This window comes from Cajanus cajan, chromosome 4 (assembly GCF_000230855.2).
Source record: "Cajanus cajan strain Asha chromosome 4, NIPB_CcT2T_4, whole genome shotgun sequence".
NCBI lineage: Eukaryota > Viridiplantae > Streptophyta > Magnoliopsida > Fabales > Fabaceae > Cajanus > Cajanus cajan.
In genome coordinates this window covers 49,101,571-49,121,768 of record NC_138520.1, presented here as the reverse complement: position 1 = coordinate 49,121,768, position 20,198 = coordinate 49,101,571, and the positions used below count along the sequence as shown (strand labels likewise).

The following is a 20,198-nucleotide window of genomic DNA, read 5'->3' as shown; positions in this document are numbered from 1 at the left end:
AAACAGATTCAAGAAAGGATGAGGACTTCCCACAGTAGCAGTAGAAGTCTTATGTAGACAAGAGGAGGAGGCCTCTTGAATTTGAGGAGGGAGAACATGTATTTTTGAAGGTTACACCCACTACCAGATCCGGAGTGGGAAGGGCTGTAAGGGCCAAGAAACTAACCCCTAGGTTTATTGGTCCTTACCAAATCCTCCATTGTGTAGGTCTTGTGACGTATTAGTTGGTTATACCACCTTTCCTTTCCAATCTATACGATTTGTTTCATGTCTCCCAATTGAGGAAGTATGTTCATGACCCAAGTCATGTCGTTGAAATGGATGAAGTTCAAGTTAGAGAGAACCTAACATACGAGAAGAAACCTGTAGTTGTGATTGTTCACAAGTTGAAAGAGTTGAGGCCAAGTCTATTGGCTTAGTGAAAATTCTATGGGATACAATTATTGGTGATGTAACGACCCACCCTAGGCCGTCACATCCAGAACCAACCAGAATAAAATAATATATATATATATATTAAAGAAAATAGAGCAAGGGCCAGCTACGCTAGAGTGTAAATATACAATAACATATAAATTATTTCCAAAATATATAACATATTTTTATAGCAGAGTCATTATCCTCAATAAGATTATACAGTAATCCAAAATGATAATGAATATAAAACGTCATGAAGACACCAAAATAAGACACCCTAGGTGCTGGTCAAGCTCTAAGCCTAGCCACTTCTCAAAGCAGCTACCAAAAGACTCCTTGCTATCCCAAAGCCTCACACCTGATCTGCTCCCCCACATAGTGAGATCATCATAGTCCACAACATGGAAATATAAGGGTTAGCACGTATAAAACCAACCATAGTACAATAAAATGAAATATCATTAACTAGATACTCATCAACAGTATGTATCCATACCAAGGGAATCACAACATTATAATAAGTCATTTCCATGCCAAATATAAACCAATCCAAAATCCAATGTATACACATCCATGCCAATGCATACATATTCTATGATAATAAAGAATCCATAACCAATGTATACAATCCATACCATATGTATACATATTCCACATCCAAAACAAAATCACACCTCTGTATAATTCCATGATGTAACCAACACATCCAAACCAAATGTTGGCCTCAACACATCCAAACCAAGTGTTGATTCGGTGAAACATGTCATCAACCCATGTCACACACCTAACCTCTCATGGAAAATATACAGTTGGATTACGTCGTCACGTAACCCTGGTGATTGTGGCCACTTCATCCATCGGTATGACTCGGCCTTGCCCCCATACCGGTAGCAAATAGAATACTTAGAGGAGTACTTCAGAATCCACCTAACATCTGAAGTGGTTTATTATATAATCTTTGGAAAAGTTCCATATTGGGATCCTCACCATGGGACCCCCAAATCCCATATTTTCCCAAAGATTATATCCAGACCTCACCAAGAGATCTCCCAATCCATACCATAACCTTACTCCTCTAAGTTCTATTAGCTTTCCAAACCAAACACACATAGCATATTCCATAATTACATGCAATCTTTTCCAAAACCATGCCACATTCCATACCAAATATATAACATCAAAGATGATATGATTCAACATTTAAAAGTTTCATAAAAAACTCAATTATAAAATGTTTTCCTCAAACTGGGAGCCTATCAGGCTTTGCCCGCTCAGCACGTCACCACGTGCGCTCAGCCCATGACTATATGCGCTCAGCACATAGACCCGTGCGCTCCGCGCGCTCTAAACAGAAAGCTCTGTTCTTTAATGCGCTCAGCGCGTAATTGTCTCGGGCGCTCAGCGCACATCCTGACAAAAAGTTTTGTTCTTCAGTGTGCTCAGCGCGTCGTTGTGTGCGCTCAGCGCGTCGTTGTGTGCGCTCAGCGCGCATGCATCAGACAGCGTGTCGAAAGTTCGAAAACTCAAATTTTCACCCCCAAAATCCATCCCAAATGAATCCCAAACGAAATTTATACAATTCCGAACCATTATAGAGTATAAACACCATCCAAAAACAACATATTAAGTGATAAAAACAAGTATTAACCATTAATCCATGAAAATCGTAGGAAATCATGAAGAAACCTAACCAAACCGTCTCCATCTCAATCCAGCCTCAATCATGCGTAAAACATGGAATCAATGTGATATTTCAACTCCATACATACTAGATTAAGTCTTATAAGTACTACCATTACCTCAGAAACTTCCGAAATGCAAGATTTGGACAAAACCCTCAAATCCCAACTCAAACTTTAATCCTCCTTTTCAAGGCTTTAAAGGTTGAATCTCTTGAAACTCTAGTTGTGAAGATTGATCCTGGCTTGATAAGCTTCCCAAATGTGTCCTCAGCTTCCCTCCGGACCAGAGCCCCTCTCTCTACTTTCTCTCTCTAGAACTGTCCCTATCTGACAAATGAAATCCTCCGGTCCTAAGTCCCTATATATAGCCATTTTCCAAAATTTCCAAATTTCACCCTTAGCACCTATTCACCTCAAATATCCTATTCCTTGAAGTATTTCAACTCCCTAAGCTCTAAAACAACCTCAAATTCACTCAAAAAGACTAGATTTATCTTATGTTCCTATCCTTCAATCTCCTGTCCATCCTATTCCTTTCCATGCAATACTCACAACTCACCACCATATGAAATGCAACATGTATCAACACACAAACAAACATCACTTTCAGATACATATTCTTTGAACAATGAGTTGCATGCCATAATACTTCACTTAACCAAGATGAGAAGGAAGGTGATCAGTCTTCTTCCCTCTTAGTACCAATTCAGTATAATGGTGTACAATGCATCATCCACCAAATTCATGCACACACATGCCTATATAAACCTCTCAAAACATCAACCTCTCATCTCATACTATAAAATCACTACCATGCTTAAACAACTAATCAAAACCACATCAACATACAACATGCACAAAGTACATTTCAAATCCACATCTTCATAATCCAATCCAAATCCATATAAACAACATATACATACATGCATACATACACACATATATATATAGAGTATATCTACCAAATAGCTCGGTATTTCCATGGCGTTACAGGTGAAGCTACTTGGGAGGTTGAGGAGCAGTGTAGAAAGCAATATCCATTCCTATTTCCTAGTAATTTTATTTTCGGGGACGAAATTCCTGATGTTGGGGAGGTTGTGAGACCCAAAATAGTCATTCCCTTCTTTATTCCTTCTACACTTTCTTTCACTTCCCATTTACAATTTTTCCTTCGTTCACTTACCTTCACTCGTTGTGCTGGAAAACCATTGCATTCTTGATGTTTCTTTGTTGATGAAATCATCTTCTCATTTTGATTCACCAAGGCACTAAGCAATAGGGAAGTTGAAGACTTTGAGCACCAGAGTCACACGGATTCTCCTTCAACATTCTTCTTCTTCGTTCTCCTTTTTTTCTTCCTCGTAAAGCTTGGGATTGAGGTAAAGGAAGCTAGAAATCTTAGATTTTTATGATTTGTGGGGTTGTTGATTGAGTTGAGAACTAAAAAATTATGTAAATTCTGAAAATCCAAACTGGGAAAAAAAGGATTGAAGTTTTTTGCTTGCGAAAGTTCAAACTTTGTTGTTCTTGATGATCTCTTTGAAAATTTGATGCATGCATGTTGTGGTTCCTGAATTTTTCGTGTTGCATGTGATTGGTAGTGTTGCATTTGAGTTGTAGCATGGATTGGGTCTCCTTGGATTGCAGGGTTATGGAGGATTTGAGTGAAAATCAAAGGTGAAACACATGGATTTCATAAATTCTGAGACTCACAACCATGATCGTGGATTTGCAGCCATGTCCATGGAGGAAAAATGAACTGGTAGAAACTCACAGCCATAGCCTTGGATTCACAGCCATGGCTGTGGGGAAAAAAATGTGGTGGCTGAGACTTGCAGCCATGGCCGTGGATTCACAGCCATGGCCGTGGGAGGGAAATAGGTGGTGGAAGAGACTTGCAGCCGTGGCCGTGGATTCGAAGCCATGGCTGTGGGGAAAAATGGAGTGGCAAAAACCTGCAGCCATGGCCGTGGAAAGAAAACTGAACTAGCATAAATCCAGCGCTAAAGCGCTACATATGTGAGGGTATATGACCGAATTTGGTCTTAAAGTTTGCATGAAAGTTGTACCCTTGAATGTTAGCTTTCCAATGGCACTAGAATCACCTAAAAAGGAGGTCTAGAGCTCCAGTTATGACCTTTTTACTAAGCAAAGGTCAAGCTGTCAGCATTTAGAAAAATGGTTGCGGTTTTTATAATTTTTGACAAGGTAGATGATGGAATTAGGACTTGGTGTCTTCATGAGAGTTGTAGTAAATCTTCTTATATTTCATAGGAGATAAGTATGAGAATGCTTGGAGTAGTATAAATCCATATAGGTTGTTTTAGGTGAAGGTTATCAGTGTAGAAATATGTGATTTTGATAAATTGCATGTAATGTATGTTGTATGATAGGTGAAATTGGTGAACATGAATAGAATGATTGTCTATTGTATGTTGTGTGTCATAGGATGATGATAATAACCATTGGAATTCTATATTTATGTACTTGAAATGGTGAGAGCATTAGTATGCTTTATATTATTGACATGCTATGTTTGAATTAATTGTGGGGTTATGCTATTATTGTATAAATTGTTAAGCATTTGTATGTTGTTTTTGGTGTAGATGTTAAGCATTGATATGCTATTATTTTATAAATTTCTAAGGATTGGTATGTTGTTATTGGGTGAGATGTTAAGAATTGGTATGTTGTACATGATTAATGTTGTTGATCTCTATATGCATTGACTGGATGTAATGTATATAGTAGATGTATGGTACAGTGCTGATGCTGAGAATGTGGTGTGGAATTATAGCATGATGGCTAGCTTAAGATTTGAGGAGAGAAAATTATTTTTAAAATTGAAGATCCCATATAGGTTATCTTGGAGTGGTGCTCGGGTAGGCCACTATTTGGAAAACCCTTCTTGAGTAATTGTGTTTGTTGGAGTAGGTTTTGAGGTTTGTTGAGTCTCCTCCAAATCCTTTGTTAGTGGTTGAGTAAGTAGGAGGTCGAGGGCTACAACCCTTAACCAATTACCTAGAAAGGTTACGTGGTTCCTTGAGGATAATCAGTGGGTGCATTCCATATGTGACTTGGTAATGCATGCCAAGGTCGTGATAAGCCTATACCCAACTGTACTACTCTGATGATGGAATCGGAATTTCCTAGTGTAAGTGATGAGACCTGAGAAACCAGAGGAGGGATTGGTATCCCATTTTGCTATCATCAAGCCGAGGTTTTGGGCGTGAAAACGATTGGGTTGGTTCGGTAGGGTGGAAATCACTTAGACTACTCATGTTGTTAGGAAATCTCCGTAGGTGAATGCGTGACGATGTGTTGGTCAATGTGTTTGCATATGATGTTTGTTGAGATGTGTTCATGTGCATTTGATGTCCTTTGGGACATGATTGGGTGAGGTACATGCTTGGTTGAAATGTGATTAGTTTTCATACATGATATCTGGTGTGTTATAGACGTGTTTCTATATATATATATATATATATATATATATAAAACTCTAGCTTACCCTTTCTATTTCCATTATAGTTTGGACTACGATGATCATACGTGATATGTGAGTAGATCAGGGCTAGGCTTGAGGAGCTAAAGTGGACAAGAGTTTTGATTTTTTATGGCTGTACTACTGATGTACCTTGTATAGGTGTTCTTGACCGACACTAGGATGTAGGATTATTTTGGGATGACTATATATATATATATGTATGTATCATGTTTATATTTGTTTGATTTCTTCTTATATATTCATGATACTTATATGCATGGTATATTTTCGTTTATTAATCTTGTACATTCTAGTACCTTAGCTTTAGTTGCTAGTGTTAGCGATTTCACAAAATGTGGTGACTATGGCGGGTCATTACAATGTGTGTCCACTATAACATTAATATGTATCAACTAAGCTTATATAAAATTAACTTATCGATTGCCTTCCAAATACTTCACACCTTTCTAGTAACCAAATAAGGATTTTACCTCTCAACTTCATACCTCACTCAATTTGGTCACTTATAAACCTGTATGTCTCAACCTTATCCCACACATTATTAACTAAGGACTTAGAAGAGACACAACACTTCACTTTAAGAGTTAGTTATCTCAAGAAGATATTTCAACAATGGGTTATCAGAACACCACAACACATATCCACATGTTTGGATATTTCAACATTCAATAACATTCTCTTCTCTAATCTTAAGTTCACAACACAACTCAACCATATACATCATACACATCTCATCACAACTCAACTTAACACAAATCCTCTACTTATTCAACATAGTTTATACAACTTTTGAAATATTATCCAAATCAACTTAAAACAACTTAATATACTTCATTTCAAATTTCTATAACATGATTCATCAATCGTAGACAACATATTATATTAATTTTCATAATATTTCAACTTATCATCTTAAAATAGTATGTAAGAGCATGGGCTAAAGGCCCAACCACTAGAGTTATGGCCAGGAGATTACTTGAAAACTTGTCTATTTCAAAACTTAGTGGGCCCAGTGGGCTTGGTGGACCTAGGGTGCTTCTCACTTGGGTTTTAATAGATTGACACCATGTTTATATTGTAATTTCATAGAATAGGGATTTACTTTGTTTTGGTCTTGTATTTGACCTTAGATTAGGGTTTGTACACTTTGGGCTTATAATTGGGCTTCATGGGCCTTTGGGCTTTTGACACCCAATATTAGGCTCATTCTCCTTCTTGTAATTTTTCCTTTTCATTGTATTTCATTGACCATTGTAATTAGGTCATTAGATTAGGATTTAAGGAGGAGTTATTAATTCATAGGATTAGGCAACATTAGGTTTAATTTAAATTGCATTTAAGTTGAATTTGGAGTCACATGGTTTGCGCCACCTTGGATGAACATGTGTGACTCAAATTCAACCCTAAATGCAACTTAAATCCAACCTAAATGTATACTTAGCACATGGGACCGGTGAAGCACATGTGGGTTAAGTTTTGAATTCAAAATTCAAATTTGAATTCAAAACTTGGCGCCACATGTGAAGCCTCCACATTGGCGCCAAGTTAACCTAAATCCGGATGACATATAAGCTTCCCTCCTTACCTATTGTATTCACTTTTGAGCTAATGAAATTTGAGAGCATTTTATGCCAAGTCTCCTCCAAAAGTCACCGAGAGTTCCAACTTCAAAACCCTAGGAGAATTCACCTTAATCCTACTTATTGAAGTGAGCTTTCCTTTTCTCCTTAAGCTTGGATGCTTCCATCCATAGCCTAGGACACCTTAATTCCGAAAATCCTCCTCCATTCAAGTGTTCTTACATTTGGTTCAAGTCTTCTTGAAGAGAATCCGTGCATAGGTGAAGCTAAGGAGAGGAACACCTACCACTTCTCCTTCCTTTGCCATCAATTAATCATAAAAAGTCATGAAATAAGGCTCTTGTTGGGTGAGCTAAGCTCTTTGGAGCTTTTCCATGGGGGAGATTACTCTCCCTCAATGTAGGAAACACTTAGTGACTTTTCTTGTTGGGTGGACTTTTGGATCATTGGGTGGCCAAACTCCTCTAGAGCTCGTCGCTGGGCAACCAAGAGCTTACTAAGTGGACAAAAACCCTTGTGATTCCTCTCACTAAGCAATTATAGCTCGTTGGGCGAGCCTATGAATTTAATCATTTTATCGCTAGGCGATGCTTCATGACTAAGGAAGGTCATGATTCTAGGCAACTGTTCTTCAACTCATGAACATGAACTAGGCATTGTATCATTTCGATGGGAGAGAAGAAGGTTTTAAACAATGGAGAAACGTCTTTTCTCATAAAACCCAACCATCACTCAACATAAATCCAACATGCAACCTTCATTATATCATTTACACATTTGATACAAAATTCAGAAGAAAACCACATGCATTAACAACAAGATCCAAGATCATCGTTCATTCTTCAAAACAACATAAGCAACCAAAAACCTAAAGCATTTGGGTTTTTACTTCTCAATTCAATACTAAAGCCACCAATGAGCCAAACAATGCACTAATCAATGTATGCAACACACATAAAAAAAATATCTATCAACTTCCCTTACCACAATTACTCCTAGAAACAAGGAAAGAAAACCTAAGAAACTTCTAAGTCTCCTATGTCGACTTTTGTCTCTGACCCTCAGCTCCTCAACTTTAAATCTTTACTCAAGCACAACATAAACTAGTTTAGGGAAGAATCTGAACACTCTTATAAATTTAGAAGAAGGAAAAATATTCTTTAGCTCCAGAGCCCATCTTTCTAAAATTTCTCTCTAAACCTTGGAAAAATGGATTTATGAAACTCAAGTTTCTTGAAAACCTTGTATACCACTTTTTGTTTTTGGTCAACTTTGACCTCAACACTAAAAAATTATAAATAGCTAAACTCATAAAAATTTCATAATCTTTAGAGTTCTAAAAGGATCATATAACATGCAATATATAAAAAGGACACAACTCACACCATAGCGTTACAAAAAAAATTAAAAATAACTATAATAAATTTTAACACTAAATTAGAGGTAAATTTTATTAAAATATAGAAAAAAGAAATTTGTAATTAACTTTTATATGTGTTACAACTAAATATAATAAAAAAAATATTATTATATATAATGAAAATATCTCAAAATTATTTAAAATAATGATGACCTATAATAATATACAAAAGGGATATCCCTTTTTGGTACCCACTTTTTCAAAGACAATTATATCCTTGTGTGTATGTTACTTTTTTTTTTTGACTAATTTATACTTAAGGATAAAATACTATATATATATATATATAGGATTTTAATACCTTATACATTCTTATGAGCACTACAAGAAAAATGCAAATTATTGACGAATAATTTTTTATTGAAACAAATTTGTCAGAAAATTTATATTTCTAACGAATACAAATCTATTGAAAAAATTATATTTCTGACGGATATATATATCCAACGATAATTTTTGACAGACACAAATTTGTCGAAAAATTTATATTTCTGATGAAAAAAATTCGTAGAAAAAGTTATATAATTACCGACAGAATATTTCTGACGAATTTATATTTGTCGAAAATGTAAGAATTTCTGACGAAATTTTTTGATAGATGCCTAAGTCAAAATTTTCCAATGGAATGTTACTAACGGATAATGATTTGTCAAAAATTTGATCTATAAAAAATGTTTAATAATCTATCAAAAATTAAATTCATAAGAAATGTTTAATATTTCGTTCGGTAATAATACAGATGATTAAAATTGACAATAATATATTAAAAAAGATCAATAAAATTATATATATAGGATAAATACATTTTTTGAATTTTATATCTTAGATTTAAGATAAATAAATTTATTAAATTAATTAATAATTTATTTAAAATATTAAAATTTAATTTATAAGTATGTAATAAATAAATATTTATAATTTTATAAATTATATTATCATTATAAATTATAAAAATAATATTTTAAAATATTTAAATTATTATTTAAATTTTTAAATTTATAATAAATAATTTAAATTGTATCATAATATTAATTTTAAATAGAAATAAGTAGACTGTTAATTATAAAAGTATGTATATATACAAATAAATATTAATTAAATATAATATAATTATTATTATTGGTTAATATAATTATTATATATATTATTATATTTTTATAACAGTCCAGACACATCGGAATGAGAGGGATCCAAAGATAGTATAAGTATAAGATTGTATAGTTGAGGATGACTTAAAGGAATTAATTTGTACTACCTATACTAACAAGATGCATCTTGTAACGTAGTTAGTAGACTAGAACGGGGCGTTCCAAAATTGGAACGGGCCATTCCAAACTACTAAAACAAGGGTGATTTAGTAGCCTAGAACGGGTCGTTCCCAAACTGGAACAAACTGTTCCAAACTACTAAATAGGCCTAAAAATATTAGTTGAGAACGGGACGTTCCAAACAGGGTCATTGTGAGTAAAATGCAACCCTAGAACGGGCTGTTCTGGTTTGAGAACGGGTCGTTCTGCATGTGAATTTTACACATGATGTTTGAGTGCAGAACGGGTTGTTTCGGATTCGAAACGGGTTGTTCTGGCCACTCCAGAATTCTATAAATAGGCCACATGAGGAGAAAGAAGGGGAACTTAGAGAGAGGTTTTAGAGAGAAATTTTAGAGAGAATGACTCTGGGTCTGTGAGCTCCTTTCTTTCCCAAATTTCTCTGTATGATTCTTCTTCTCCTCTAGATCACTAATGTCTTCTGTGTTTTCTTGAAATTCAGACTAGGAATCTTGCTTTGGGTGGATTGAAGTTTCCGGGTTGAGCTTCAAAAGGGAATTTTACTTCGTCTCAGTTCTTGGCCATTTTGAGCCAATTTTCAGGTGAGGGAAGCTAGAATGTTTGTCGTTTAGTTGCATGTGAGTTTAGTGACTCAATTGATGCATGAAAGTCGAGGATCCATGGCTGGATCGGAGAATTCGCTAATTTTTTGGGGTTTTGGGAAAAATGGGGTTTTTGGTGATTTTGATGCATTGGATGGGTGCATGTTGATTTTGAGTTTATTTTTGTGTTGTATAGAGCCTGTGCATTGTGTTTTTATGTTTACATGTGGTTGTATTTGCTGGTTTAGATGAGTTTTTGAACTCTCTGACTGGGATTAGGCCGGGCGCAAGTTGAGTGCACCGGGCGTGGAAGAGCTTAGAGCTCTCGGGTTAGATGTTAGGCCGGCGTGATTTGGCTGCGCCGGGCGTGAACATATTTATGAATGAATTGATGCTAATGCATGTTAAGTTGAAGTTTTGAATCATGTATGTATGATATATGATGTATGGTGAGGTGTGATTCATATGTATGCATAGTGATGATATGTATGAATGTTTAAATATGATGTGACATGTGTATATGTTCATATGTGTATGATTATTGATTATGATGGTGGGTAGACCATGTATGATGTATGATGCATTATTGCATGTGCTGCCTTATGGCATGAATATGATTATTATCATATGATGGTGGGTAGATCATGTATGATGTATGATGCATTATTGCATGTGATGCCTTATGGAATGAGTATGATTATTGATCATGATGGTGGATAGACCATGTATGATGTATGATGCATAATTTCATGTGATGCCTTATGGCATGAGTCTAGCCTAGGACTTGAGGAAAGGAAAAATATTTTCAAACTTGAAGAGCTCACACAGAGTCTCTTGAGAGTGGTGCTTGGATAGACCACTGATATATGAGAGTGGTGCTCAGGTAGGCCATTGGATTGGGTGAATCTCCTCTAAGTCCTTAGCTAGTGTTGGAGCGGAGTATGAGGTCGAGGATTATTCCCTTAACCAAATACTGGGGAAGGTGTGTGGATCCTTGCGGATAGTTAGTGGGTGAACTCCATAAGTGACTTGGTAATGCATGCCAAGGTCGTGGTAAGCCTGTACCCAACTGTGCTCTACCTGATGGTGGATCTGGACTGCCGATTGTGTAAGTGATATCATCCGAGTAAACTCGAGTGAGGTTTTTTATCCTGTTTAGTTGTGACCGAGCGGGCGCATTGAGCGTGAAAACGGCTGGGGTGGTTTCGGTAGGATTGGGATGTCACTTACACTGCTCTATTGTTAGGGAGATATCCTAGGTGTATGCGTGACGACGCATTAAATGATTGATACGCATTGATATCTGTCATGAGTTGCATGTATTGCATGATTGTTAAGATGCATCTATGAACATGATTAGGGCTCTATGAACATGATTGAATGAATGTGTAGTATAGATTATTGTTCTATACTTGTATGGTTGTTTATTGAACTCTAGCTTACCCTTCTGTTTTCCATGTGGATGGACTACGATGATCATACTTTGTATGGGAGAAGATTAGGGCTAGCTTGGAGTTAAGGTCCGCTGCGAGACGAGGAGTTTTGTCCTAGTGTTAGAGTTACCTGCTGGGGTAACTGTTGTTGTGCTTGACCGACACTAGAGAATATTATTTTGGATGACTGTACATATATATAACGTTATAATTTATTTTTAGAAAACTTAGTTATTATTATATTTTATATACCCTGTATGTATGAGTTGTCACATTTAATATTCCTTTTAGTCTAGTTGTAGTAGTACGATTCCACTAAGTGTAGGGACCATGGAGGGTCGTTACACATCTACTTTTAGATAACTTACTGATAGAAAAGAATGGCACAATCCAAGAGGGGGGTGAATTGGATTCTATGACCCTTTAAAAAATTATCAGAGTTTCTAGGATCTTTATTTCACTTAAAACTTTTCTGACTGAATTTCCAAATGAAGCTTTTCTAAAGTTAAACATAGTGAGCTTCACTAAAGTTAAACATAGTTTGAAGATTTTCATGCTCATGCTTCAAATCTTCAAGCTCTTGTTCAGCTTCAATTAAAGCATTTTCATACCATTTCAGCTTGTTTTTCAACTTTGAATTTAAGGCACCTAATTTGACAGCTTCTTCATGAATTTGTATAAAATCTTCTTGAAGCTGATCATAATCCGGATTGGATTCAATGTCAGAGTCACTTACAATTGTGTCATGGTCAGTTCCAGCCATCAAGCACAGGTTGTTCTCCTCACATTCAGATTCATCACTTGATGTGCTTGAGTCATTATCTTCCCAAGCAATGTAGGCTCTCTTCCCTTTTCCATTTTTCTTAAATTTCTTCTCCTCTTGTTGCTTCTTCAAGAGATTTGGACACTCAGCTTTCATGTGTCCCGGTTTTCCACATTCAAATCAATTAAAGGAGGATGTGCTTGCTTCCTCTTTCTTGTTTGTCTTTTTGTTGAATTTATACGGAGAATTCTTCTTTCTTCTCATGAACTTTCTGAACTTCTTTACCAACAGATTGAAGTTCTCGGTTTCGGAATCATCGGAGCTTGTTTCTTCACACACCTCCTTTCCTTTGGCAGATTTTAAGGCTTTCAATGACACTCTTTTACCTTTCTTATCTTGAAAGGTAAAGGAGTAGCTAATGTTCATCAAATATGTGCAGCTTTTGCTCATGCTCCCTCAACTTCCCAAAGAGAGTAACTAATGTCAAGGAGGTCAAATCCTTTTATTCTTCAATGGCTGTTACCTTTGCTTGCCATGTTCTGTCCAAGCATTGCAGCACTTTTAAATTCAGCTCTTCCTTCTCAAATTTCCTGCCAAGGTCAACAAGGTGATTTATCAAGTGTGTAAATCTCTTTTGAAAATCAGAAATAGATTCACCATTTTGCATTCTAAATAGCTCATATTCTTTTATGAGTGTATGCTTTCTTGATCTCTTTACATCACTTGTTCCTTCATGAGTGACTTGCAAAGTATCCCACATTTCTTTAGCAGATAAGCATTGTGAAATTCTGAAAAATTCATCAATAGACAATGCAGATGTTATGATGTTTTTGATGTTTTATCATGTTGAGCTCTTTTCTTTTCCTCATCACTCCACTCACTCCAATGTTTTTCCTTAAGCTCACCATCATCATCTTTATTCATAGGAATATAGGGTCCATTTTCTATAGCATCCCATACAGCAATATCAATAGCTTCAATGAAAATTCTCATCCTAATTTTCCAATAGACATAGTTTTCACCATTGAAAACAGGAGGTCTATGAATAGACACACCCTCACCATAGGGTAAGTTGTTGTTGGCCATTTTTGAAATCTTGAATAACTCTCAAGAACCTTGCTCTAGATACCAATTGATAGAAAAGAATGGCACAATCCAAGAGGGGGGGTGAATTGGATTCTATGACCCTTTAAAAAATTATCAGAGTTTCTAGGATCTTTATTTCACTTAAAACTTTTCTATGATTGAATTTCCAAATGAAGCTTTTCTAAAGACTTGTTATGAAAATATGAATGCAATATGCCCACTTGATTACAACATAATGAGGTTCAATAACAATGTACTAATTCAGATTTAAACCATCAAGATTCACATACACTTGTTAATCAAGTTTTATCTTCTTTAAAGTTCAACCAAGAAATTACACACTGTAAAAGATAAGGTAGAAGAAGATTGCACAAGTCTTTTATATTGGTTTAGCCACTCCACATGTGACCTACATCCAGTCCTTAATCAACACCTGATTAAGATTTGTTCCACTATCTTTAATCAAGAAGGTTTACAAGCAAACACACATGCATATACTTCTATACTAAAGATAACCACTTTCTTGACCCCAAGAAAGCACCCCTTGTAGAACCCACTACAAGAAACCTTATTACTTGAGAAACCCTTCTCAAGATTTTCCACAAAGATTCACAAAGAATAAAAGGAACGAATTCACCTGGAATTCTTGAACAAATCTTTATCTTCCCCTTTCAAGAATATGATGATGATGATTTTCTAACAAAGTTTTTCACAAACGTTTTTACTCTTGGATTTCACAAAGAAAACTTCTCCAAGATGTCACAAAGACTCACAAAAAACGCTTTTCACAGATTGATTATCAGTTCCAACTCAATGTCTGAAGTTTCTCAAAGTTCAAACTATTTATAAATTTTCAGACGCAGATAATCGATTATTTTAAAGAATAATCGATTATTTTGTTCTTCAGGTTTTCTGGAAACCAACCAAGAACAATTTAATCGATTATTTTGCTGGATAATCGATTATTCCAGAGAGTTGTTCCTAGGATAATCGATTATTTTGGCAAATAATCGATTATTACAGCAAGGCATTCCACTTAGCCTATTAGCTGGAATAATCGATTATATTTAACGATAATCGATTATTTTGATTTAGTTTTTAAAACTTCATTTTATACCTCAAAATAAGTTTCCAATCTTCTTAATTCATCATCATATACTCTCTACTTAGTTTAGACATAGATTTTGTTTATGCACAAAGCATACTAAGCACACAAAACTATAGAAACATATTCACAACAATTTATATCCTAAGTTCTATTACATAGCTCCAACTCATAACATTTTCTTGACACTTCTTTGACTTTGTTTTTGTGCTCCAAGTTGTTGTTCTCATGTTGTAATCATCAAAACTCTTTTAAGCTCTCCCAAGCTCAAGACTTATCTCATTAGAACTTCAGGTTGAAGCGTGCTTGACTTTGAGTAATTTAGGAATGGGTGACCTTTTGGAAAGTTTCCTAGAAAGAGTTCCTGTAAGGACAAAGCACGCTGAAAAATGAAGTGTCATGAAATGGAACCTTTGAAAGATCATATAGGAGGAGTGTTACATTAATAAATTTATAAAATTAAACAGAAATCTATCGAAATCACATAAAGATTTTCAAATAATTCCAACGGATATATTTATCGGTAATTTTTTATGGATTAAAATATTTTTGACGGATTTTTTTTCGACACCTTTTTTTCCAACAAATTTGCATTTGTTGAAAAACTCTCTTTTTTCAATGGATATGCATTTTTACTGACGGAATATGTCTATCAGAAATTTACATTTTTTCTTGTAGTGAAGGAATACTAAATGCATCAAGTCTTAATCATCTCTATTTTTTGACAGTAGGGTTAGGTGTTGAAGAATCAGATCCCCTTTTCATCATATTTTGATTAAAAGAAACATGACAGCTGAAGATAAGAAAGAGGATAAAAGAAGTTATTTCCCATGGAATATGGAAATGGAATGTCCTTTAGTTGATGTATTTAAAGACCAAAGGAGCTTGGACAATAAAAGTGATGGAAATTGGAAAGTAATGAAATATAATACTACAACTCAAGTTTAGTCTAAGTGTTTCGGTGTTCCCATCATATATAGGAGATAATGTCAAGAACCTTTCTAAACATGGTATAGAATTGTTAGTATAATTATTAGTCAAAGTGGATTCAATTGGGATAGTACAAAGTACATGATTACATTTGAAAACAAAATGTATTGAATGAATATGTTAAGGTAGTCAATCATTTTTTTAATGGTAGTATTATTCAATTGAATTTATTATTAATATTTAAATTATTATTAACATGTTTCCTTTTGTTTTCAACTCACATCAAGAAGCCAAATGATTTCGATTCAAAGTCATTCCTAATTTGGATGATATTGTTGACTTATGTGCCAAGGGTGGAGCTATTGAAATTAAAGTAGAAAATGCATTAGATGTAGATGATATCATTAGCAAGGAAGAAAATAAAGAGGAAGGAGTTCAAAGTGTGGGCATTGACTTAGAGGAATCAATTTATGGAACAAAGAAAAAAAAAACCTACACAAGTAAGAGTGGAGAGACAAAAGGGATGATTTCCTCAATGAAAAAAGTGGCTAAGTCATTGAAAGATTTTTTTGCAAGTAATTAAAAATAAGATATATGATAAAAAAAAATTGAAGAAATGGTAGATGAAATGTTGAATGAGTTGAAGAATATATAATGTCTTGATAGCACACTTTGACTTAAAGAAATTGACTAGTTGACAAAAAATTACAATAAGTTTGTGATTCTAAAAGCTATTCTATTGAATGAGAAGGATAATTAATTACATCTTGACTTTTATGCCTTGATGTCAAATTGAAGATAAATTTTAATTTTTGAGTGAAGCATTAGATTGCATTGACATTAAAATTACTGTTTTTTTAAATTTTATTTTCTTTGTAATTCTAATTTTTATAATTGGATTTTATGTTGGTGCAATAACCAAAATCTTGGGGTGGTAGCCATAAACTGCATTATTGAGAGCTGGCTAGGGCAACTTGGTTGTGAAGTTGGAACTGCTAGTTGTGATATCTCTTATCACATTTCCTAGTTAGCTTAGTGTAGTATAATTCAATTTTTAGGGTTTGTGATTGAGAAACTTGTGGAGATATCTAAAACTAGAATGAGTACTCATCTCAGATGTAGATAATTCCTCAACCTTTTGTCTTTATCAATAGTGTTTTGTATTTAAATTGAGAAAATATAGTTGCATATATTATGCTTTATTTGAGTACAAAATTATAATAAGAAAATGTTATTCTATTGTTTGATGTACCTGAAATTATCAAGTAGTTTAGATTATAGAGTTAAAAACAACTATTTATTTAAGATAAAAAGGTTTTATAATAATGAGAGAAATTTAGATGCTTTATTCTAATATAAAAATTTTAAAATAAAGAAATTCAGTTATTTTATCAAGTTAAGAAATTTTAGAAATGAAGAAATCCAATTGTCTTATGGTAACACAAAATTTTGAAAATGAAATAATTTAATTATTTTATCCAAATAAAAAATTTTAAAACATAGAAATTTTAGTTGAGACAATTGAAATTCTTGAAATTTAATCTCAAAAATTCGAAAATCACATATCAAACACAACCTTAGGTCAATTGAAAATTGAAGAAAAGATATTTTTCAACGAAGTTTTTAACAAAAAATTTTGAAACATCTATTTCGAGTACCTTCTTAGATTTAGCCATTATTTCTAACAAAAAGAAGGCCTTTTTTATATCGATTAAATGTAAAACATATTTAAAATGTCCTATTTTAAATTGATTATTTGAGAATTGATATGGTATATATAGTTCATTAGAATATACTACATTAAAGCTAACATTTTATATATGGCCATTAATTTATCTTTTAAGGGTCATATAAATGATCATTAATTTTTTTTATCAGCAACTAAATAATAGTCAATGTATCCAAAATCATTGATACTATTATTGATGATATTTATTTATATTGAATGATGGTAAAGATATATTAAATTGTAAAAACAAAGCCTTAATTAAACTAATTACATATATAAAATGATTAAAGACTAATAAATAATAGATTTTAAAAGCTAACATTTATTGACCATAAAATTATGTAATTTATGATTGATTTATATAGTGACAATTACGTTTTTGTCACCATAAAATTATCATTAAAATTTATTTTTGTGGTATTTGTGAGAGTGAAATTATAGTTGTAAAAACTAATTTTTGCACTATAGATCCGCCTGATAGCTAGGTATTTTACGTACTTTTTCTTTTCAATTCTTATTATTTTAACAAATATTTATATAATTATCTAGGAATATTTATTGTTTAATAAGCTGATTTAGAAGGAAATATTTATAAAAAAATTTATAGATATAGGCTTAATAGATGAGATGAATACTAGACAAGTTTTTATTTCACAAAATGGATGACAAGCGTACTACTGTATCCACTATCCATCCTGATTTTTGTTCATTTTTCATTGTGAAGCACACGTACGTTGGAGGTTGCCAGTTGCCACCTTTTAAAACATACTACATTTACACACGTTACATAAATAAAAATTTTGAGCTCACGTATGTTCAAAAAAAATCTTTCTTTGTCATGGATTCTTCACTGTTTTCTTCCATCTCGCCTGTGTCACTGAGTGTATTTAGGTACATGCATTGGCCAGATTGACGGTGTATTATGTCATGAATATATATATATATATATATATATATATATATATATATATATAAAGAAGAGATTTATTTATTTTGAAAGTAAGTCTACCTAGAATTAATCAGTTTAATAATTTATATTATACATCTATTGAATTTAAAATTTTTAATACTTAGATTAAGTCTACATTAACATATAATATGAATATTCTAAATAGTTCTTTAATGCATAATTGCATATATATATATATATATATATATATATATATATATATATATATAAAAGAAAATAATGTATTAACATATCTATAAATGGTAGATAAATGATATAGCCGGATTCCTTTAAAGTTGCATTATTAGATTACCACCTAAGAAATGAAGGGCATTACAACATTATTGTTGTCTCTCTTTCTTCTTTTTGGCTTCACCTCGTACCTTCCTTCAGCCACTGCCTTTGACCTGTTGGACACAGACGGCGAACTTCTTCGAAACGGTGGCTTATACTACGTGGTGCCAGTCAAAAGAGGAAGTGGCGGGGGAATAGAACTAGCCGCCACGGGAAACGAAACTTGCCCTCTCACCGTTGTGCAATCTCCCAATAAAGCCTCTAAGGGGAACCCATGCTTAGTGCTTTCCTCAATCTTGTTTGCTTACATAACCCCAAACTTTCCCTTTCAAATCAACTTCGCTTCTGTTCCCACTTGCGCGCCCACACTTTTGTGGACCGTCGTGGACGGGCTACCGGAAGGACCCGCTGTGAAAATTGGTGGTTACCGTGATGCACGAAGTGGTGCGTTTCAAGTTCAGAAAGCTTCCCACAGGGGCTGTAACCATTACAAGCTTTTGTTCTGTTTAGATGACACGTGTGAGGATATTGGGGTTTATGTCGATAGTGAAGGAAATAGGCGTTTGGTGCTCACTAAGAATGATCCTTTGTTGATTCAGTTTCAGAGAGTTACATCGTCAACTGCGTGAACTAGTATCGGAAAAGTGTAAGACTAAGTAAATAAATGCTTTAGTTGTAATGATAAATGTTGAGTAAACTAAATAAAATCATCAAAGCTTATGCCTTTTGGATGTATATATTATAAATGTTTGGTTTAATAACTCGTGACCTAATTGATAGTGTGTTGTGGAGGGAATCTATACAAGAAATTTTATTTTTGATTTTTGCCATGTGTAACTCTTTCATGTTAACGATGATTACAATATCACGAGTTTGTTTAGTTATGTGACTGGAAAAAAAGATTTAGTATATTAGAGATTAAATCTACTTTTTAACATGTAGTTTTGTAAATGTTTACTTATGATCTTGAAAATTTTATTACAATTTTGATCTATTAACTTTTAAAATTAAGTAATATCGATATATGTTCATATCATAAATTTTAGAATTAAACAAATCATGCCTAATTTTTAAATCATACATCCAACCCTAATTCTTAATATATAAGATGATTCAAATCAATCATCAAAATCCATAATTTTACCAAGACAATGTAATATATGCTAATTCAAGAGCAAACAAATGTGCATCCACATTAAATCAATTAATATCCTATGAGGCTTAAGAATTGTATCACTACTCATATCTCTCATATATATCCATGAATGAAACCTTCTCATCACTCTCTCTTACTTTAAGTAATAATTTTGTAGTACTATTCACTTCCTGTACTCTCGGCCGCTACTTTACACTTTCTTTGGTGCCCTCTTATAGAAATTTACAAATGCTTTTAAAGTTTCAAAAGATACATAAGAAAAACTTTTTATTTTTA

At 33.7% G+C, this 20,198-nt stretch overlaps 1 protein-coding gene across 1 annotated transcript; it reads left to right on the top strand.

The window, feature by feature from the left end:
* Positions 1 to 18,728: 18,728 nt before the first annotated feature.
* LOC109806507 (trypsin inhibitor 1A) lies at positions 18,729 to 19,503 on the top strand. Its single transcript, XM_020368934.3, has one exon. The coding sequence runs from the start codon at positions 18,796 to 18,798 to the stop codon at positions 19,393 to 19,395; it is 600 nt and encodes a 199-aa protein (XP_020224523.2). The 5' UTR covers positions 18,729 to 18,795; the 3' UTR covers positions 19,396 to 19,503.
* The last annotated feature ends 695 nt before the right edge of the window (positions 19,504 to 20,198 follow it).